The 22,965-nt window shown below is 38.8% G+C and overlaps 1 protein-coding gene across 9 annotated transcripts in view; it reads right to left on the reverse strand.

The window, feature by feature from the left end:
- The window catches only part of HDAC9 (histone deacetylase 9), a 491,942-nt gene that overhangs the window by 223,861 nt on the left and 245,116 nt on the right, over positions 1-22,965 (reverse strand). For 7 of the 9 annotated variants that reach the window (XM_087773643.1, XM_087773615.1, XM_087773600.1 and 4 more), the window contains 4 exons: positions 9,458-9,699; positions 8,351-8,501; positions 6,029-6,155; positions 4,064-4,185 (listed from right to left, as the gene is read on the reverse strand). In XM_087773643.1, coding sequence (XP_087629769.1) covers positions 4,064-4,185; positions 6,029-6,155; positions 8,351-8,501; positions 9,458-9,699 — 642 coding nt within the window. The remainder of the gene's footprint in view (positions 1-4,063; positions 4,186-6,028; positions 6,156-8,350; positions 8,502-9,457; positions 9,700-22,965) is intronic. The other 2 variants (XM_087773608.1, XM_087773670.1) reach the window with 2 other exon arrangements.

Genomic DNA, 22,965 nt, shown 5'->3' on the forward strand with positions numbered 1-22,965 from the left:
GTGATCTTCATGACTGTGCGGCACAGCCTTCTTCCTCTCTTTCATCACAATATTAAACAATCCTTCATCTCCTCTTTTTTCCTGTATGAAATTACATAATTTCCCCCCTCCAAGCAAGAACCTTGTACTATTTGCTGTTTAAAAAACCCCACGCTATATTTCCATTGAGCATGCTTCCAATTTTTGGAAAGCAAGCTACAAATATCTTCTCAAATAATACTATTGTGAGTGACCTTCAAATCCCTAAGCAAAATGCAAATTGTAAGCTTACAAATCCATCAGCAAGGAAAGATTCAACTGGCATAAAACCAAAATAAATAGAAATACTGATTGACATTCCCATTCTGCCATGATTGTGCTAAACTCAGGAAAGAAAAAGCAGTTTATACTTGATATGATGACGTCCCAAGGAATTTCTTCGAACAAAAGCCAAAACATGAGGCAAAATGCAGAAATTCCTTCTATAGTAACATTTTAAAAAAGCACGCAGCTTTGGTTAGAGAGCTAACCTTTATTGGAATTTACTGGCTTTTGCTGGTTTGCATCAACACTTGCACACAGAAAATGAAATGTTACAGACTGAAGAAAATGCAAATGTTACGGCCATTTGCCAGAATTTCTGCATTTATTCCGACAAGGTAAAAAAAACCAAAAAACCATTATTTGAAAAGAACTTCTACCCTATCAAACCCATGTTGTTTGCTACAGTTTTGTTAGTTTTACAGTAACCTCGTCAAGCAGATAATATTTTCCCAGATAGACAGACATAGAATTATGGAGATCAACAACCACAAGTTCCCCATATTAAATGATCAGGTCTTCAAAAGTGCACAGCTCCCATCAGAGCTCTTACAACAGTCAGTATGAATTTCAAAAGTGTTCAGTAACAGGGAGGAATTTTCAAACCTCTCTGGGTAAGTTAGGTGCATTAGTCTCATTGAAAGTTAATGAGCCATGTGCTGCTCAGGCTTTTGGGTGCTTTGCAGAAAACACACGTTACGACTGGTCTCCATGGTGAAGGTCGTGGGCATTTTTAAAATTTGATCTTATGCTGTTTAGGCTAAATTCTGCTCTTAGCTACAGATGTGCAGCTTCTCCTTATGGTATATTTATCTGTCCAATGAAGCAATAGCTCCCCTTGCTCTGCTCTTTTGAAAGTCTGTCAACACAAAGCATCTGAATGCAGCTGTGCAAAGAGCTGCATATCCTGGCCTCTAGCCCCTAGGACAGTCCCAATCCTCCATGCAGCTAAGCTGTGTGAAGCCTACTGCTGACAAGTTCTGCTGCATCTTGTACAGAAAGGAATAATCCACAAGGCTAAGAGAGTTATTGAGTAACCATAGGATGCACTATGGATGTTAACTCTGGTACCTAACTGTAAACATTGAAAGAGCAAGACTCTTAAGTCTTTCCCTAGGTATTTATGCATCCCATCATTCTAGATGCTAGAAGAGTAAAAGTTGCACAGAATATTTTCCTCTTTACCAAAGTCTCTCTGAATTAATTTTTACAAGATTAATAAGGAGATGCCACTTCAGGACTAATTAAGCAAAGGTTAAATAGATTACTAAGCAAGAAAGTGGGCAAGCAAGACTCATGGTTTACAATGCCTGTGTGACACTTGGTGTTCCCTTAGCACTGAAAAACACATTAGGTTGTCAGGAGAGAATCATTCAGCTTTGCTGCTCATTAAATCTGATCTTAGAGTAACTGATTCAATCAGAATTAACTTCCAAGAGCATTAATATTAAAGTTGGAGAAGAGAAAGATACCTCTGTATTTTACATTATGACTATAGAAAACAAAATTGAGAAGCAAAACAAAGCTGTGATTAAAACCCACAACAGGTATTCCTTTCTTAAGGCTGAAAGGAATGTGAGGTCCACTTTCATATGAATTGCTGACTTCATGCAGGTTCAGCACCACAGAGGATTTACCAGGAGCCAGTGGCAATAAGCGTTCATAGCCTAAAGGAAAGGAAAAGAGGTTCACCCCTCATGGCAAAGGTCAGATTTCTGCAGGCTTATAGCCTGTCCATATACACGAGTGTTCGTAGGACATCTTTGTCTAGTAAGGTCCCATGAGGATGACACAGGCTCCACAATGTCCCCTCTGCCTGGAGGATGGCCCTATAACCACCCAGATCAGTTTAGGGTCATTTGACTTGTGTCGATCTGGTTCCTGTTGCTTTTACTCTCAACCTGATGAGCAATCATTGCAGCCTTTGTGGGGATGTTGCTGAAGGCTGGAATTAAACAACTCAGTATATAGAGAAACTGGACGTGTAAACAGGATATTTAACACTTGTTATTTTCACGGATGCAGAAAGCTATCAAATATACTCCCTTGCTAACATACTGTACACTTCATTTATATTTGCTTATCAGAATCACTATGTAAATGTCATAGAAACGGTTATGCTAATGATTATATTAGTATTTGTCTATTTATTCTGTAGATATCTTTTCAGAGAGCCATCATGTCCTTTGTTCAATTTTGGAACTGATGCACTGCATGCCCAAATATTTGGAATAACATATAGAAAACATCTGGATTTAATTATATTATAGTCCTCTTATGCAGACAATGGGAATTGAATTAAGGAATATTTTGAAACCCCCACAGAGATATAAAAGTATTAGCAGCTGCACGAGAACTTTACTGTTACAATGTTTGAAAATGTTTTGTTTTACAGATCAACAGTCTGACACATCATAAATATCAATCATAACATTTAAGATATATAAACACGGAAGAAAAATTAAAACTTGCATTTCAAAAACACGTAGATGAATTCACAGCATTTACAAGATGTAAAGTGTATCCTTTTGTTTAAAGAATGAAAATGTATATTCTATTGGCACAGAAAATCTATGTTGTACAGTGGTATTAAGCAGAGAACCACATAAGGGCTTATTGTGACTGAATAGCCTGAACAAGATTTTATAGAATCTTGTTATATTGCCACCATATTGTACAAAGAGTAATTCAGCTAGAATAAATTAGCATTTTGCTTTTCATGCTTTCATTCCTTTGAAAATATTTGGGGATATAATATGAGCTTAGAGAGTCTGCCCCAAAGTATTAGATACAGACTGGATTTTCTTTCTGCATGTATGCTGGTTCCAAATACCACTTCTTTTCAAGTGAGTACCAGTTTTGCAGTTAGTTTTCAATCTCCCAGTGGCTAAATCACATTCAAAGGCTGTTAGCACAGTAGGGGATCAGACTTTCTCTCTGAATGTAACTATATCACTCAACAGCAGACTCATGCAATAAGCGACCTAATGTTTTCGTTTCTTTTTTTCCCCCCTTCTCTTAGTGTCTCCCTGCATTCCTGGATACCGGTCACTGCACCAAGGACCTGAGGCAACAGCCGCATGGACTCCACCACCATCCTTCTAGCTTTCTTTATGATGCAGAAAAAGTCACGTCTACAGTTCACCTGCTGTCAAGACAAAACGTGCAGTTGCTAATCCTCTGAAGCATTCTGAAACGTTCAAAGGAACATTTCCTGTACAATATCACACATTCCTACATGTAAAAAGCACACACAAATGTGTGCGTGTGTATGCGTATGTATGCACATATGCATACAAACTTTGACAACCAATGACATAAAATATAGTATTAATCTAATTCCTCCTCTTTCCATGAATTCCCCTCAAAATGTCCTGAAAAACATTGTCTAAAGGCAGCATACCATCTGAAGACAGATACTGTATCTACCATGCACAAGAGAGAGAGCTATTAAACCCAGAAGTAATATTGAAACAAAGAAAATAATGCCATAGAAGATCTGTGAAATGATGGTCTGTTTAAAAACTAAATTTATCAGGACTGAACTTGCACTAGCTGTTAGCATTGGGAAACACCGACTCTTGATACCATGTGGTCAGTCCAACCTCATAAAGATGTAGTCAGGATCTTTGAACTTACCCATAGTATCATCCTGAGCAGGCTTTGTGGATTATGATATATGCATTGCTGATGGACAGCCTGGTTAAAATAAAGGGTGGGAGAATTTCTGGGTAAGGGGCTTGAATAAACTACGCTAACTCACCCGTTTTACGAAGTGGAAAATCATCCTTGGCATCCTGTGCTCCTGGTAAAGTGTATTTGTATGGTGGCGAGGCCCCACTCAGGGGTGGAGAGCTTTGATCCAGTGAGGTATGGTGGGCAGCCCTGCAGCAGACACAGAGAGGTCACAAATTAGCAGTCACTGAGGTGACCAACAGTAACTACCTACACATGCTGTCCACATGTCTCAGCTGTGTTTATGTTCTTGTTCGTCTAAGTGTGCACAAACCACAGGCTCATGTAACCAATTTCACCTTTACAGTAAGTTATGGAACTCCTCGGGATTCCCAAGAACACGCTTTTTGCACTCATTATAAAAGTCACATAGGATAAGAGTCATGTTGACCTACAGACAGGATCTGTCGCCAGTTTGGGGAATTGACCATTTTAGATTGTTGCATTTTAATATGAACCAGCTGAGGCACAGCAAAAGCCATTTAAGTCTTGTTTATCATGTACAAATAGATGTACATTGATCCAGCCTCTTCTATCAAAATGTGGGGGATCTTCAGGGCAGGGGGGCTTGTATAAAACTAACCAGAAATATTGAGTTATTATTACCTGTTGAAAAAAAAATGCAACCTATTTAGTCGACAACGTAGATAAAACCTTGCATTTAAGTTCAGTTTTTAAGTTTTGTGAGCGCACCACTCTGCAGCACAGAGCACTCACATCAGCAGAGAAGCTCCAAGCTCAAGAGTGCTTTCTGACAACTGCTGGCTGAAAGAATCAGTGTGGGCAGATCTTTCTGAACACGGAAACTGCAAATTGCAAAGAAATTGCATCATTTGGCCCAGAGACAGGGTTTTTTTTATTATTTGGTTGATTTTTCTATTTAGAGGGGGAGAGAGGGAAAGGAGGGAAACTTTCAAACTTTGTGTTTATCTAAACATAATTTTCCTTGGCCTTTTACAGAGTATTTCCCTACCTTTCCAATGTAGTGTGGTTAACACATAACAATTCTCTGTCAAAAGGGGCACTACCATGAGAGGAAGTACTCCTTTCCCTGGAGTAGCAGAAGACATCCTCTGCAGAGCTCCTCATTCTCACTCATCTGAAGACTCAGAACTAACCTCAGATTATTAGTCCAGAAATCTTACATACTCAAGAGAATTTTGCACATTATTTGGAAAAAAAAATTAAGTACTGTATCTCCATGAGAAACAATGCAACGATATATTAAATCACGTTACCACAACGCTCTGATAAGCTCAGAATGGAAACTCCAAGGGCAGGCCTTCAGTAATTCTTTCTAAAAAGAACAAGTACAAGATGGAAATCCAGTGTACCATATGCATTTCTGTTTGTCCTACTGAAGGTCAATTCAGGCATAACATTGAAGTCTTTCAGAAATGCAGCCAGAGTTCATTTTGTTGGATTGACTTATGTGTCTGTTGTAATAAGGAAGTTAAAAAGGAATTAATTAGTAAAAGAAAAAAAAGTGGGGGGTAAAAACTGTAAACTCTTAAAATGTTAATAGGCCCATTATAGGACTCAATGAAATGACTTGTTTCAATGGTCTAAGCAGATTCTTATCAAGGCCAAGGCATCATAAGAATATGCAGTTTTGGATAATAAAATCCATCAAAGTAAGAAAAGTTAAATGACCACTATCCTTCTCAAAATCCTTGTGAGTTACTTACACCATTCAAGTAACTTCACTGCAAAGCAGCATATCTTCAAGAAGAAACAAGTTTTGTGATTGATTCAAAATCCAAGTAAATCAAACACAAAGTTGTTCTAACTGCAAAAATTGAAGAGACTTGGAAAAATGACAGGTATAGTTGTAGAATTTGTGATATTACACTTCCGCCTTTCTGAGAACTTCTTGGTTGAACTACTGTCTTGTTCTGGAGGCAGACTCTCAAAACCCCTGCTGGAGAAGCATTCTGGCAAGTTTTAACAGATACCTCGATGAGGCAAGGAAACAGCTTAATACTGAACATACGTGTACCAGAGCTTGGGGTGGCGGCTCATGGAATGATTCTTCCCATTTGCTGGAGAGTCTTTTGTTGCCGATTTACTCAACAGGAACTCTTGAAGTTTCTGCTTCACTTCTGTACTGGCCACTGCCCCTAAGACACACAGAATTAAACATATCTTATCTTTACTTATAAAAATTACATTTTTAAAGAAAACAAAAACCAAAACACAAAAAAGAGCCCGTGTCTTGTTGCTGGAAGTGTTGTAAATTATAAAAGATATTGGTGGAAATCAGTCAAAATGAGATAACATGCGGATTAAATGTTTGTCTGTAGAAGACTGAAGTTGGCCATAACCCAGAAATCCAGTGAAGTCATAAGGAATATTTCAACAGTAGATGAGGCCATTTATCCAGGGCCAGATGTATCTAAAGAATTTAAATTATTTCTTAATAATTCCCAAATACAAAGCCAAGGATAGAACTAAAAAGATAGTGACAAAAGGTCACTTTGAGTTTGCAGTAAAGAATGTTTTTTCTTTTAGTAAAGTAACAGCAACAGGACAGCAAAACTGCCCTCTGAACAACGTCTTGGTTATGAGTGGACCGCTGCAAAAGAGCCAGCAGTGAGCCTTTTTATTGAAGCCACTGAAGAGCCTGTACCTGTGATGTCTGGAAGACAGACCACAGTCTGAAACATGAGTCTTAGTTGGTAATTCTACTCTTAAAACACAAAACCAAAAGAAAGACCAAAATGCCAGGAAGACGCAGTGCATTTTGACCTCTCTTGGTGGCTAGCTCAATACAGTACAAGAAGTAGGGCATGTCCATGTCAGGTTAAACTGCCAGTTCCTGCTTGCAGCATGGGACATGCTTCTTTACTCACAGCCATAACACTCTTCGTAAAAAAAACATGAAAAAGAAAAATATTCTTTCAGTTTTCCATAAACAGTGACAAAAAAGGGAAGAAAAAACATTTCTTTTAAAGTAGCAGCACTAAGGCATACTGATACTCTAAGTATTTGGTTACCCAACCCTGACACAGCACAGCTAGGTTGTGAGTGTGTCCCCCTGTGACCCAGTTCCCATAAAATACCTCCACTACTCCTCAGCTTCAGACCCTAACTCCCCTCCCCGCACCTTCCTTCCCTCCTCTGCTCATTAAGTAGATCAGCAGCAGCAGCAAATGCTGGGGCTGGGCCTGGGGGGGGTCACAAGTGCTGCTTGGCTGGCTGCTACATACTGAATAGCCACCCAGCATGCCAAACTGAGAAAGGAGCCATTGAGTTCACATCGCTGCTCTTCCTTTGGTGGGAGCACGAATAAAGCCCAACTGTTAATATGGAGGCTGATTTTTCATACCACTTACAGGAATCTTTAGTTCCTGCAGTTTCTGCCACCCTCCCACTGCTGGGTCAATAGGCTGAGATGCTTTCATGGATTCATCGTTCACCAAAGTACTGGAAGGACCATGGACACCTTAATTTCTAAAGCCTACCATATGGTACACCTAAAACTGTTGAACTGATACATTTTTCCACCCAAGAAAAAAAAGGCAGGAGCATTATGTACAGCTCTTTTCTGCTTCGGTCTTTGTCAGTTAATTCTTGTGGTCATTTAGCAGGATAAGTAACAATATCTGCTCCTGGCAGCTTCATTTTGAATACCTTCACAATGTACTTCAACCTGATTTTTAAACTGACCTCACTAAGGAGAATTATTTGTATCTGTCTCCCTCTAGTGAGCACCAAATTCCAACAGTATCCTTTATATCTGTCATTTGCCTTAGAGCTATATATGAGCTAAAAATAACTTGGTTGGGCCTCATGAAACGGTATCAAGAACAAACACAAGGCAGTTTGAAAAAGTACTAGCAAAAGTATTCAGAAGTCTCAGCCAAAGATATTCTTAAATATTTCATTATATTTTCAATCTTGAAACAATGCCCAAATTAGTTAATCAGCAAGTAATTTGATTTTTTGCTGTTTTGTAGTGCTTTCTGTATTGAGAAATAAGCTCTTCAGAAAGAAGTTCTCAAATGAAGCTTTAGGCTTTCAAATTCCCTTCTTTTTTATAAAAAGAGCTAGATTCTTGAGATGCATATACACAGGTCTGTCAAAATGTGCTTTCCTACAGTCCTCCAAGCCTGCACACAAACCAGCGATGTGTTTCTGTGGGTGCAACAGGTGGCCCTGCTTTTCTGCAGGCACAGCCTCGACTTCTCTAGTTGAGTATTTCACACAGCAATAGGCTTGTTTCAGGTTCCTGTTCATCGTCCACTTTGGCTGGGAGAAGGCAAAGGGGAATAGATTCATTTCTTATTAGGATTCATGGTACATTGGCTCTTACTTTCTCGGCTTCTTTCTTTGCCTCGGAGGGGAGGAAGCTGTTGTTCCCTGCGATGCCTCTCCAGTTCCTGCTCCTGTCTCTGCTGCTCCAGTTTCTGCTCTTTTTCAAGGAGTTCTTGCTGTTGTTTAATGGCTAGGAGTTCCTGTTGTAACTTGCACAGAACAAAAAGACATGAGAAAGTGCAGTTTGCACTGTTTTCTAGGTCAGTCCTGCCTAAAACACCCCCCTTGAATAACTGAGTATCAGTGCTTGCTTTTGTGCTTACACTTCTTTTCATCTCTTAACCGGCTTTCCGCAGTCTTTTAAGCAGGATAGTGTATTACTGGCTGTCACTACAATGAACTCTAATGTCAAGTAGCCGCCTGCCACTCTGGTTTCACTTCTTTCTCTTTTGGCAAAAACGCCTGGAAACTGCACAGTGTTCTTTGCCAGTGCATCACCCAGCTCTGGCTGCCGTGCCCTGCTGCATTTGTCAGCTCCATCGAGTGGAAGCTTAGCACAGTAGCATAATGGCAAGTAGATCAGAAGGAAAAAATTAAAAGAAAGGCAAGATCATAAATTCCTGGTCAAAATCCATTATAGCAATCCTACCATAGTGCCTGTAATCCCATAAATCATTTTCTTTTTACATTATATGAGGCAGCTCAGAGAAGAGTGAAAACACAACACTTTCAGGGTCTGCCTCCATTTTACAAATGCAAATATTATGCACTTGCCTATCAATTTGATTTGCAGGCACAAACTCAAACAGTAGCCCAAAAAAGCAGTCTTTTAATATACTCAAAACTGCGCATACAGAAAAGACGGCCATACTGAAGTCTGGCATAAATCCAGCTTTGTAAAACAGGTACTTCGATTTTCTGCGGATGCGGTGGCTTTATGAGCTTGATGATTGTCATAGTACTGCCTTGGTCTGCTCTGAGCAACTTGCTGGTAGGTGCTAGCAGTTTTGCTTGAAAAGGTTTTTATCACCCAAATACAGAGAAATAAGCACTCAAACACTATCTCTCAGTCACAGCGAACCTTTCAGGCATGTTCCCTTTTCATGTCTGCCTAAGCATATTCAGTTTGCAGATAAAGTGAGGGATAAATGAAAAATGTTGCTACCTTTATGTGCTCCTGGAGCTGGGCCTGGTGCTGGCGGGTCAGGTTTTCATGCTGCTTCTGAAACTCTGCAATCAGCAGTTGTTTCTGAATTTGCTGCTGCTGCTGGATCAGAAGTAGCTCCTGCTGTAGCTGCTTTTCACGCATAATTGGGTCCACCATGGGAACCATCATCCTGAGATCAGTTCGCAAGTCTAATGGTGAGATAGGCTCTAATCCCACGGGAACCTCCGACTTCACATCCACTGTGGGAAGAAAACAACAAAACGTATATATATTAAATATAACTGGAGAAGGAGGATAGAGATCATTCCTACTGGGGAAAAGACCAATTGCACTCAAAGACTGCTTCAATGTACAGACCTAACAAAACACTAACGCAATCTAAGCTGTATGCAAACTTCACACATTCCTACTAGCAACTGGAGATTTTACAAATTATTTTATCACTTTCTTTCCATTCTCTGCAAAAATACTCCCAGATTATTATTCTGCTAAACAGACTAACAAGCAACCCAGTTCTAAAACCATGTCACAGCCTAATGGAGCAATATTTAGTGAGAATCTCTTAGGCACTATTACTGCTTCACAATAAACGCTGAGGGCACTTCTTCAGCATGAGACGAAGGCCTTCCCGTTCTCACTGCATTGCCAAGAGATTTTCCATAGCTAGTGCGCAGATTTTCTGGGGATGGTGTTACACATGAACAGCTACCCAATGCCTCATAGCTACTGCATGTAAATATACCTGGCAAATACATAGGAATAACATATAAAATTATAGGGATATAATTTGACACACAAAACGAGAAGTTCTAACACAGCTTTTTGAAAAGTGACAACCATGCTTGGAGTGGATTAGACATAATACACTATATATGGCTTGTAAGAAAATGAAAACATCTTGAATTATTCCAATTCGTTGCAGCAGTGGTATGTATTGTTAATTCAGTGTTAAAGTACTTAATGAAGAATCCTATGTTTTTCTATCTCCTTATTTAAATCGAAGGGACTAAAAAGCAGCAGAAGACAGAGATTTGATGATTTTCACTACAATCCTTGCAAAGCTCAGGTTTTCACATTAAGTGAAGAGACAGATTGTAACTTTATCTGTTTCAAAAGAACAAAAAACCTAGCAAGTAACTTTTCTACAAGAGGAAAATAAATAGCAGCTGAGGGTTTCTGCCAAAGCTCAGCAGTTCTGATTCCATCCACGAGAGGACAGTGGAACACAAACACATTCACTCCTGTTCCTACTGCTCCACTATCTTAATAGGAAAATAAGATTATTAACTGAAAACAAACATGCTGTTGGAAATGACTAGGGAACAAGATTTTAAGCACATTTTCTCCTTTTGCTCTGCTACAGCTGTATTTGTTTTCAAGGAGAAAACCAAAGTGAAACAGAAATATTCTAGCAAGCAGGAATGGTAAAATTGAAGCAGCAAAAGTTGAAACTGCAGCAAAGGGAGAGCACTGAATTCTAGCTGTACAATCAAATCTACTACTATAAAGTTTTATAAAAAGAAGAGACAAGGCACTAAATCTCTTCTACTCATCATATTCTTTTCTTCTCAAAATTCTGGAAACCTACAATTTTCTGGGCTTTTTTTTTTTTTTTTTTTAAATCCTAGTAACTATGATTGTAAACCTCAGGGCATAATTTGCCTTCTTAACCTGCTATCCCAACAGAATGATTGTGTCTAAGTGCTTACTTTTGTTCTGAGACTAATCACTAAATTATAAAAAATCACCTTTAACTTACAAAAACTACTCTTGATTATAAATAATTGCCACAGACCAAGAGAAACAGACAGGCAAACCCCCAGTCTTTCATCCCATTTATTCAGCAGCAATCCACATTCCATTTGTCTAGACTAAATATAGCCGCGTTTATACAAGAAATCAATAGTGCTTGCAGAGAGCAGAGCAAAGACATGAATATTTCATCAAACTCGGAGAGAAACGGCAATCAGCAAACTGACAGCAAAGCGTGTAGGCTGACTGGCCCTCCAGATAAGTCTCCAGTGCTTGGACAATGGCTCATTGCCTGCAAGTCACAATCTTATCATCAGCGCTCTTCTATTTTTAACTTTAATTGCATTGTAGGTGACAAAGGCTTATCATGTTTAAAGTGGAGAGATGGATTTTCTTACATCTTCTGTGACAGGATAATAAGCCTTACTAAGAGCAATAATAGTAACCGGAGCTCGGCAAACCCTGCAGGGTCTGGTTCGCAATAGTGTTTGCAAACTGAACCCTGCAGGGTTTGGTTCACAATAGTGTTTGCAAACTGAACCCTGCAGTTTATTTTGCAGATACTGGCTACAAATCAACGCCTACAGGTCCGCACGGCGATTCAGGCTGATGATCCTTCCTATCTCTGACGAGAATCCCACTTCTTCATTTTCAGAGCACTTCTCGTGAGGGGAGGCCTCCAGATTTTTCTAACAATGGAAATTTCCTTCCACTATGAGTAAAATGTACAACTGAAATCAGGCTCAGTTTGATAAGGTACACATTTTCAAGAATTTTCATGCACTCAAATAACAAATCTAGCGCTGGAGTATCTATTTCATCAAGTTCAACTTTACCTCATTCCTTAACGTGGGGGAAAATAAAGATTAAGGTAATTCTAGAGACTTGAATCCACAGAAATCAATACATAATCTTTCATGCCATTCAAATGTCAATGTTTACTGACAAATAAAGACAAGCATTTATTTCCTGGCATAAATACTGCTAACAGTAAGGTTACTGCCAATACTACCACTAACTGCTGGCATAGCGAATACTAACTTTTGGGGGTAATTACTGTCTTAAAACTGTAATAGGTAATAGTTAACTGGAAATAGTCAACCTCATCAACAAAATTATTCTAAACAAGTAACTATGAAATCACCAATCTAACGGGATGGCTTGCTACTGTCTGTTAGGTGGTCCTAATGCCACAGGCCGTTTACATTCTCTGTACTTGTTACCAGCTGACAAGAAAGAGACAAAGCAGCCCCGCGGAGCTACATCAGTGTGAAAAATGTGTAATGGAGCAGAGAATCAGAATCAGCGTCTTTAAAAGCTTTGACTTTTAGCTGCAGCATCTTCCCCCCGCCACCCCAACGCAATTTTACGTCTCAAAAGAGCAAAGGTGATGCAGGATGTTTATTCTTATCGGGGCTTCTTATGTTTTTTCACCCCCTCTACAGAAGGATAGATGTATTTTTCAGGTAGAAAAGGAATGTCCTAATCTAATAAGTGCCCTCAACGTCCAAACATCACGAGAAGCAGCGGGATGCAGGACTTCAACAACAGGATTCATCAAGATATTAGTCAAAGAAGGAAAAGGATGGATAATGAAAGAAAATATTAATCAGAGCTCGATAAAGGCTAACTTCACTTTAAGGAGCCTTGTTTTGCAGGATTTCCAGTATCACTAATGGAGCAATGTTGTAGCAGGCATGATTCAAAGCGGGACCCTGCCTGCACTCCCTCCACTGCGCTCTGGAGCAGATCCTTCCCAACAGCTCTGCTGACTACAGAGCAAGCCTGGGATTCCTCTCTAAGGTTAAATAAAGACAAACTTTCTGAGCTCATCTCAGCTGTGGTGAATTCAACTGTAGGCTGTGGAATACTAACTAAAAACGTTACTGAAAGCTCAGTGATTCCAGGAAGTATGTCAAAATTTGAGTAGAAAAATACTTAATTTTCAGCTACAACACACTGCAGAAGGTATATACATTTATTTTTCCCAGAAATACTTGATTGCCTTATCTTCAAACATAACAACAAAAATAGTCTCAGAAGAGCGTCCATATCAATGATATTCCATAGATGGAATATAGAACTTCCTGCAGCGCTTTTGACATTCTGTGGAAAGAAAATAAGATACTTGCAAAATGGCATGCTTGTTGAGTAGATTTAGATGCTTGGAGCATATGTAAAAGGAGGTAAAAGAGCTTGTTTTAACCCTGAGGCTTTGCTTTTTTAAGCTATTCCCTAAAATGGGAATTACTGAAAAACTGTAAGTCTTTCACTAAGAGATGGCATTTCAAGCTTTGTTTCTCCTGACTAGTTTCAATTTCTGGTGTATTAGAATACACAAATCTTCCGAATCACAAGTGCTAAAGGAAAATATCAGAAAATAAAACAGCCCACTTTCTTACCATCATCTCCCAAGAGGGGCAATCTTCCTTTTTTGTTGGCAGTTACCTTTCTTGGCAGACATTTATGCCATCTTTAAAAACAGGAACTTAAACAAGGGTCGCTGTAATCAGCTGAACAGTCACCATTCTTCATTTGAGATGCAATGAAGAGGAATTCTAGTATACTTGCTTAACAGGTCATCTCATCTAGTACATTTATGATTCCTACATTAGAGGAACCGTGTGAATTTGCTGGGACCACAGGGATTCAAGCTAACCCTTTCCCAAAGGAATTTCTCGGTCACGCTGTTAGGCTGGGGCAGTAAGGAAGGCTGGAGAGAGGAACGGGGCATGAAGCCAGTGAGGCTCTTTCTCCTGCTTTGGTCATCCAAGGCAGCCTTTTACTGGAGAAGCAGTTAAAGTTTATGAAGCGAGCAAGGGGGGCTACAAAAGTTGGAATGCTAAATTAAAATTACACGTGACAAGAGACAGATGACAAGCTCCTCCAACTAGGAATTTCATATTAGGCAATAAAAGCATATTCCTGAAAACACACCAAAACAAGTAAAATCTGGAAGAACCATTCTGCCAAGAAACGGCCACACCTTACCCCAGACATCAACTCTGTGAAGTATTACAAAGAAAAGAAAGAATGGGAGAGCTGTTTATACTAGCGGTACTCTTTTGAACTCTGCTCTACAAAACAGAGTCCACCTAAAGTTATTATGAACTTGTACAATACTTTTCATAGGTTTTATATGCTTTTTTATAAAATGAAAACAAACCAGAACAGTTTTGCACATTTTAGAGGAAAAGAAACTGCCTCCATTTGGCCTATTCATTCAAAGAAAGTGAAAACCCCTCCTTTTTGCAGGATTAGCCATCAGGCAATCATGACATTATCAGAGCACTGAGGAATTTACAGAAGAGAGCTCTACATGGTGGAAAGAGTGGAAGGTCTCCCCCCACCCCAATAAAGATGATACTTTAAATTTACTCTCCAGTTTAAACCTAGAATTCTCCAGATTTATGTGCCACCTCATTCAGGACTTGAAAAGCACTGATACCTGAAAAGCCGTAACAGTGTCTTTGAACATACCAAAGGGGAAAAGATTGAAAAAATGAAATACTGTAGGAGGCTGAAAGTTGCAGGAATAGGGAACAGAGGGTAAGAGGGAAACTTTGGCAGGCAGGTGAGAGACGAAGCAACCGGCAGGAGATGGGGCAGGAAAAGACTGGCCAGGCAATAAGACACGAGCAGCCGGCCAGAGATGGAGCGCAGGGAAAGGAGTTAAAATTTCTGAGCTTTCTGCGCTGAGAAGCAGTATTACAGGAGCATTGCTCACTCTGTAATCTAAAAGCAGCCCTGGCACACTGATAAGGCGGCAGTGCTTGGCCTCACCACCAGTATAAACAAGGAGCTAATAGAAGAGCAATGTGTCTGTTGTGAGGATGCTGGGAAATTAAGTGAGCAATGTGGTTTTGAACAGCCATGACTAAAGAGGATGGACGTTGGCATGAAAACTACTACAGCAATTGTTCAATGTTCAAACTTGCAGAAAAATGTCCTAATCTGGAGCCTGTTCCCCAGAGGAGAGGCAGTTTGTGGCTTTCTGGGGGAAGCTGTGCCATGGCAAGACATGCATGGCACACTGCAGGAGCTAGGAGATGAAATTTTAAGAATAACTAGTGACATCAGAAGTACAAGTCAGATGATCAATAAACTGTGAAAGGTTAGGTTACCTCCCATGGGATGCTTTTATCACCCCAGCTATGGTGGCTAAAATCTTGTACCTCAATTCTCAGCTGCTATAATCTGTCATTCCTCTGTTAACTTCAATATAGGCAAAACTTCTTTATGCCACCTGAGAAGCTTGATGTAAAATCTCTCTCATGAGTATAGGGATGAAAGAAGATGGCCTTGAGAGCATCTCATTTTAATATGGTGACAAAAGCATCCAGATTTAGGATGACACTTATAAAAGTTTTTTCCAATATTTAAAATCAAAAGAAAATTTTCTCCACTCTCACAGTTATGCTAAAGGATGTATCCAAGCTGAAACAAGCATCACTTAGATTTCACTGACTGTTATTAAGTATTTTTGATTAATTATATTTCCTCAGTCACAGTCTGGATTTTGGTTGTCACAGGCAAGGGAAGCAGAAAGAAGAGAGCAAATGCAAATTGAAGATTTTTTCCAAAAGCAGCACAATGACTTTTCATGGCAGTTAAGTGCTCGACTGCAATTTGTACTTTTAAAACTTCCTCTCTTGGAAAGGAAAAGCACAAGAAATTAAGACACATTTCACATCAGAAAAAATACTTTCCAGTTATTTTCTTGGATTATCCTTCAGAAGTCAGGCATTATTTTAAACAGTACTATCACCGAATTAGAAGTATAAATGAACTGTCAAACCTGATGAGGCACTCAAATGAGTTTATGGTATTAAGGAGAAGTGTAATAAATTAGACTAGAAATGTATTCCCCTTTGTTCTGCAAAAGGGATCTTATCATGATTATACCTTTTTCCTATTTCTTTTAAGTGTTTGCATACATGTCATAATGAGAAGTAAAATAAATGCAAACAGCGATCTGGGCTTTCATTTACCATTCTCTTATTTCCCCAGGGCCTGGAAAGGAAGCTCAAACAACCACAAACTTCTAAAATATCAGTGAGAGGCCTTGAAATACCAACACTGAAGTTACAGCTAGCTGGCTTTTGTAAAAAATCAAAGGCTTTATTATATTGATTTACTAAAATCAGATTCCTTCTCTGAAAATAGGCTTTTGAGTCAAACAGTCGTAACAAACACAAACATAAATGCCATCTAATTTGTTACAGCCAAGAAGTTTTTAAATGTTATAGTGTTCACTGTTTCTTCTCTACTGAATACACAAGCAAAAGTTCCACTTATGAGCCTTCCAGAGTTCATGCAAATATCAGGCCAGCCACTCCTATTGGAGGAATAAAGGCATATGCGCCAGTAAATCACATCAGAATGTGGAACAATTTTAAACTCAAACCTGGGATGATCTGTTATCGAGAAAGCCAAGCTGAGCTATATTTGGGTTTCTGAATTACTTTATTTATATTTCAGCTAGGAGAACTCTTACACGCATATTCTCTACACCCATCAGCACACAGGCACATTTTCACTTTCCAGAAAATGGCCTTTTGATACAAGGAATCTGAATATCCTAAATTCTAGATACTGCTGCTGCAGGCAAGATAAAAACAGGACAAAGATAAATGTACATATAGTTAAAAATGTAGAATTTCTACGTAGCTTTCTTCTCAGTTCCAAAGTCTATGACATACTGGTGATACTATTAAATAATGACAATGTATCAGTGTTAATTATGCTGTTGATACATCGTATCGCGTTAGCCTATTTGACCATAATGTGCCCACCCCATGGCATGCATGCACAAGAAATTACAGGGAAGAATGTAAAATAGCATTCTTTTGGCTGTGTATCTTCTGTGCACGGATCAGCACCACTGTCAGCCATGGCATACTGAAGATGCTAAATAAGGTTTGACTAGGCGGCAGCACCACTTGGCAGTGGCAGAACTAAGTAGGTACAATGTCTCCAAATCAGTAGGTGCCAGCTTAATCACTATCTGCTGATGATTTCATTAAAGACTTACAATTAATTAACTAGAATGAAAGCATGTGTGATATGAATCTGTGGGTGTGAACTTGCATACATACATAATTCTTGCATCATATCCTGAAATGCTCAGAAAAAGCAAAGAGCAGACATGATACAACGGATTCCTCTCACCTCCCTTTTTAAAACAGGTATAATGCTAGATGCTACATACACATGAGAAAGGAAATATGCTTTTCATTGTGTCAGTATTACTATACATTAAAAGGCAGTATACAAAGTCCCCCAGGTTGCTAAGGATGATGGAAAGGGCACTGTGAGGGGTTCTAGAGACCTGCTACAGTCTTTGCCTCATCCTTCATCCAGAGACAATGCGAGACTGCTGCAAGTGGTACCAAATACATCCAGAACATATGATTTCCACTTATTTTTCTTTCATCTCTTCTCTACCTGTGAATGCTGCAGGCACATTGTGGCAATGTCAAATTTATACCTGCTGAGTAATTCACAACAGTAGGGATACCACTATTCTAATCCCAAGCGGATGACACAGAGAAAGAGGAGAGGGGAAAAAGCTCTTCCTTGAAGTGAGGATATCAAAGGCAAACAGCTACCATTTGGGCATGCTGCCGGTATATCCTGAAGTACCATCGGACAGCGTGCTCCAGGCAAATTAGACAGTGGGTGGAGGTTTGCTGAACAAGTATCCCCAAATAGCTTTGCTCTTTCAGGGGTGTGAAGGCCAATGCTCCAAATGAAACCCTTGGAAGGCAAGATACAGTGCAAATCTTTCAAGGAACTGTTGACAATGTTATATGTTAGGGAAAAAGATGAATGAACCCAAAAATGCATTGCAAAGAGTATTTTCCAGTTCCTAGGGGTTTTTTTTATTATTATTTTTGTAGCTGTATGTGCTTCCCAAGATGCTACAATATTTAGGGTTTTCTTTTTTCTCCTTTTTTACAGCACAGCAAAAACTACCATGTGCAACTTACTAAGCTCACAACCTCTCTATTATATCCAGGAAAGCAGGAAAGACCTTCTGTTATTCCAATGTTTTTAATATTTATGGAACGTCCCAATCTTTAACAAGGACGGGGCTAAAAATGGTTTTGATCCCAAGCACAGAAAAATGGAGGACCAAACTGAAATCTTCCAGGGAGGAAGAGAAAAATCCAACAGAAAGATAAAGAATCTTTCTAATGGGAGATTAAATGAGATGCCAGCCAGAGACTGGCAACACATACTACTTACTATGCTAGCTCAGAAATAAAACTCTTAAGTATCCCATGCAAAATTAACAATTGCAGATGTTTATTAGCAAAGAGGTATTTGTTTGTATTATATGTGTTTTTCCTATTCTGCTCCCCTTTGTACCACGTTGCCTTGGACTGCAGCATAGTCAGGGGAGTCTGTCTTCCTCTGCTCACATAAAACACCTAGTATATTTGCATAGTGACTGAAATAAAATGAGTAAATAATAAATAATAATAAATAAATGAATAAATAATAAATAATAAATCACTGGCTTGCCATTTTTCAGAAGTCCACCTGTTGGATTACTGATACCTAGCAGCAGAAGAGATTACAGCATACATAGAGGAAGGACTATGGGTAAGGCAGGGAATATGAAAGGGAAAGATATGGTCCCAATGGCGATGCAAGGCAAAAGAAAGAAGGTAGAGTTTATTAGACTGCAGAATTGAATTAGGAGTGGCAGAAGATGAAAAGGGACAAACAATGGCAATACAGCTGATGGGAATATTATGCAGCAGTCAGGCCCCAAAGTTGGATGGATAACAATGTCAATCGGCAGAGAAGATGGGCTGCTCTAAAAAAAGTAAGGGGGAGTTTCTGCGGAAGATCCCTCTCGGCTTGATGAAAAGGTTGTGAAGGTTTTAAAGGTTTAATCTATTTTCTGCTGCAGACAGAGTATGTCTTTCAGGGAAAGACATATTTTCTGCTGCAGACAGAGTATGTCTTTCAGGGAACAACCTTGACTACCATGCAGATGGCCTCATTTCCATTACTAAGACATTACATAAGGCAGGCACTCCAGTAAAAGAGATTACATAAAATATACAAAAAGCATTATGAACTCACAAGCAAGGAAATGCCAGTCTTCCAGGGTGCTTACTTATATTTTCATCTCATTAATGTGAAGACAGTTGTGGTTTTATAGCATACAGATCCAAACCATAACCATTTGCAGTAAGTAATCACAAAAAGTCTCTCTCTCATATTCTGCCATTTGGGATTTGGGGGAATTACTTGAAAAAAGGAGACAGACATCTCAGGCTCACAGCTATAATCTAAACAATGCAGAATTCTTCCATTTTATAACAAAAGGGTTTCCTGGCAAAGATAAACCTTTAGATGTTTACTTCTAAATTCAAATAATGTTCTTGAGCTGAAAAAAATCCCGAACCAGGTATATAACATCTCATTCATGTCTGTGACACACATCATCACTATTAACACTACTTATATAAATTCCTTGTTTCCTATTTGTCCTCCTTTCACCACAGTAAATTATTTCAACCTTACTGTGTCCTTATCTTTGTTGATTTTATTTTGACTATCTACTTTGAATCCTTGGAAACATGTGCTGTAAATATCTGCCCTAAATTCAAAAGATTGCAGATAGCAAAAGCAACTTATCACTAACATTGTATTCTGTATGGCAGAAAGAAAAGTTATTGCTATTTTTTTTATAATGATGTAACACTAGACATAGAAAATATTATTGATGATTTGTGCTCTCCAGACTAAAGAGATCTCTGAAAGGCTCCCTTCGGAATGCAGAGACGTGATTTCAACCACCAGAGGGAGGCAATCTGGTTTTTCAGGTCAACTGAAAAATTAGAATGAACAGAAAAAGCACTGAGAAGGGAAGAAATTGCTAACAATTACCGTAGTTTATGTCCAGGTATATGTGGGTACCAAACATAATGAAAACAAAGCTTAATTGGGATTCTCTTCATTAAGATAAGAAAATTACCTTTTTTGCTTTAAGTGTTCATTAACATAATTCTTGTTAGTATACTTTTCCTGTATGACTTCAGATTAATAAAATTTTAAGGAATCTAATAACTGACATTATCAGAACGATATTAATATTTCTATCTAACTTACTACTCTTTCTTTGTTTGAGTTCAAGTCACTACCATACTCATAAGTCTGTTTCAGACATATGCTGGCTCAAGTCAAAACTGTAAATAAAGCAGGTCTTCTTCAGTTTATTTATGATTTAGTCACCTTAATCAGAAAGTAGTTAGGGACTTACGATGGTGAGTACAGGAAAGAAACTGACTTTTCTACTCGCTCTGCCAACCATTTTTCTTTGTAATTTTTTGAGCATTGTAAAAGCAAACTATAGAAATTATTAAGATGATGGCAACTTTCTCAGTACATTAGCTGGAGATACTTTCCATTATTATTATTCTACATAAATACTGAAAAATGGTTCTGCATTCTGTAATATTCTAGAAACTAACGCAATAAAATACTTCTAAGAAATTCATCTGTTACGTCAAAAGAAACAACAGCCATAGAAAAATTCTACACAATTCTGATGCCATTTAGCAAGCGCAGTTCAGAAAAATGGAAATCCGAGAGTTATTACCCATTTTTGTTTTTCCGCATTTCAGTAGGTCCATTTCTTACTAGTGGGTTGGTTGTTTCTCAACTCATCTGACACGCAGAAAGCCAGTCAGGCCAGCAGGCATTTCTTCAGTCTCAAATGAGGGATTCTTTCTCAAGCAAGTTTTTCCAGAAGTTAGCTTTCCTATTAAGAAGTCTACAAAAATCAGTGGGGACTCTTCTCAAATGTCAAACTCAAGTTCTAGAAATCTGCAGATCAGGTCTGGAACATGCACAGTAGACTGACTGCCTGAATGGAGTCAAGCACTCAAAATTACTCTTCAAGAAACTCTTTGGGTTCTTTGAGAATCTCAGCCTAATCATTTAAATAAATCCTAGTCATACTGAAACCCCCACCCCCCACTTAACACATTAATCATTCAGAGTAGAAGTTCCCTCTCATCAGACCTAAGATGAACAAATCTTAGCACATTTTGTCCTGTTGACTGAGCTTTTGAACCTGACTGGAAATGTCATTACAAACTAAAATTCTGCAATACAAGAGGTAACATGAAAGTAAGTGCTCAGTTTCTGCACTTTAAGAAGAACTTTTTGTGATCAATGACATAGCATTAGCAATATGTTATGGAATTATTGCATCAGGCATTGCATATTAAGGACTGGTAGAAGAAGGCAGCTCAACTAATTTAAGGTTTGCCATGGAAAGGCAGTAATACTGATTTTAAGGCGAAGCACTGAGAGAGCTTGGTACCATACAGAAGTCATTAACACACTCACTCTAACACGAGACAATCTGGAATCTAGCCTGAAGCCTCTTCATCAATGCACTGCAGAAGGCTGGATGCTGAGATTTTCAACAGAGCATCTTAGTTGCAGCAGCAGCATCCCTTACTATGTTCCTCTGTTCAGTATAATTTGTTTTCTTTCTCAGAAATTTACAAATTCTTCCTGACTGCAGTAATCTGCCTAATTTTGAGTTTTCCTCTTACTCATTCAAAAGCTACCACGAAGTGATTTTCAATGGTTTTAGTTTATTGAAAATATTATAATGAAGCATATTAGAAGAATTAAGAACAAAATGCAAATGATTTCTGGTGTGTCCAGAACGTACAGCTTCACTTTCTGTGGCTTTACGCCATGCACATTTATATTTCTTAGAGTTATGCTGCTAAGAAACAGGAATTGATTTTGGTTAATGAGGTTATTTACGCTAATTTCTAGATATGCTTGTGTTTGGTTTTCTTACCTTAATTAGGATCTGACAGTGAATACCTGAACTGAAATTTCTACACTGTTGTGGATTTCCCTGTAGCCAACCTTGGCCCAGCACTCTCTCTGCTGACTGTTAGGTTTAATTAATTAAATGAATGCTGAGACTATGGTAGTATATCCATAAAGCACGTTTCATGCAATGTCTTAGGAACTGAAGGGGGTGAATATACTGCCTGAAGCTGACTTCCCCCTACTCACCAACATAAAACACCATTTCCTAGAACTACTACAAAATCTACACAACCACTAGGTACTCATCATTGTGGACAGAAGCACTCTGCAGAAAGTACAGGAATAACAGGGTCTGGACATAGAATAAATATAGAGAGAATGACCAAGAGTCAGTCCACCTGAAAGAAAGGAGGTCTGGAAATACAGAAAATGGAGATGTCATTGATTTCACTCATTCCAATTATGTGAGTACTACTCTGTCAATTGAGAGTTAGGGACTTGATGAAATACCACAAAGCAAAGCTGATACTCAATACCTTTCACTTTCTCCACAACTCAGAGGCCCAAAGTGACAAACTGACTAGCTCTTGGTTCAGAAAGAGCTCGCTTATGCACCCATAAAATTCCATTTAATTTCCATTCACACCTACATCTGCCAGAGAAAAAAAGAAAAATGGAATTGATAATCAACACACATGCCAAAGGGCTTCTCAAGGATTTACCTTAAATGCCTTTTGAATACAGGTAAAATGAATGGCTCACCTTCCATGCCAGAGATGACAAAAAACTAGCATATGATCTTTCTTAAAAAATGGGAAATGACCAAATGTCACTCTCCACTATCCCCTTAATTCATCCATTTCCAGAACTTGCACCATCTTTTATAGATCTTACTTCACCTCATCTTAGAGGACATTCTGATAAAGAGA

Source organism: Nipponia nippon, unplaced genomic scaffold, assembly GCF_047370975.1.
Source record: "Nipponia nippon isolate SJK-2023a ecotype South Korea unplaced genomic scaffold, ASM4737097v1 scaffold_1, whole genome shotgun sequence".
Classification (NCBI taxonomy): Eukaryota; Metazoa; Chordata; class Aves; order Pelecaniformes; family Threskiornithidae; genus Nipponia; species Nipponia nippon.